Source organism: Penaeus monodon, chromosome 27 (genome assembly GCF_015228065.2).
Source record: "Penaeus monodon isolate SGIC_2016 chromosome 27, NSTDA_Pmon_1, whole genome shotgun sequence".
Taxonomy (NCBI): Eukaryota; Metazoa; Arthropoda; class Malacostraca; order Decapoda; family Penaeidae; genus Penaeus; species Penaeus monodon.
Window position 1 is genome coordinate 3349773 of NC_051412.1, and position 336 is coordinate 3350108.

At 52.1% G+C, this 336-nt stretch overlaps 1 protein-coding gene across 1 annotated transcript in view; it reads left to right on the forward strand.

Moving 5' to 3' along the window:
* Positions 1-330, forward strand: part of LOC119590549 (gamma-aminobutyric acid receptor subunit gamma-4-like) — a 24606-nt gene extending 24276 nt beyond the window's left edge. The window contains exon 11 of the mRNA XM_037939206.1: positions 68-330. Coding sequence (XP_037795134.1) covers positions 68-204 — 137 coding nt within the window. The 3' untranslated portion in view covers positions 205-330. The remainder of the gene's footprint in view (positions 1-67) is intronic.
* Positions 331-336: the final 6 nt, after the last annotated feature.

Genomic DNA, 336 nt, shown 5'->3' on the forward strand with positions numbered 1-336 from the left:
CTTCTTATTGCTTAAGAATAGCATAAGCACTTCGACCGAATCTGTAGCGTTGCCTCGTGTCGTCTGTTGCAGCCTGACCTGATGGAGGAGAGGTCGGGGCACAAGGGCCCCGTGGCCGCCCTGTGGCTGGACCGCTGCTTCCGCGTCCTCTACCCCGCCAGCTTCCTCGCCTTCAACGCCGTCTACTGGGTTCTCTACAACTAAGTTTGGCTTCCGGGGGGAGTCCCTGCAACATCAGCTGAAACTTAACTTCGAGAGTGACTTAAGTTTATACGTTTACGAAGATTTAGGAGGAGAGAAAGACTGCAAATGTGGCTAAAGGAATATGTCTTCTAA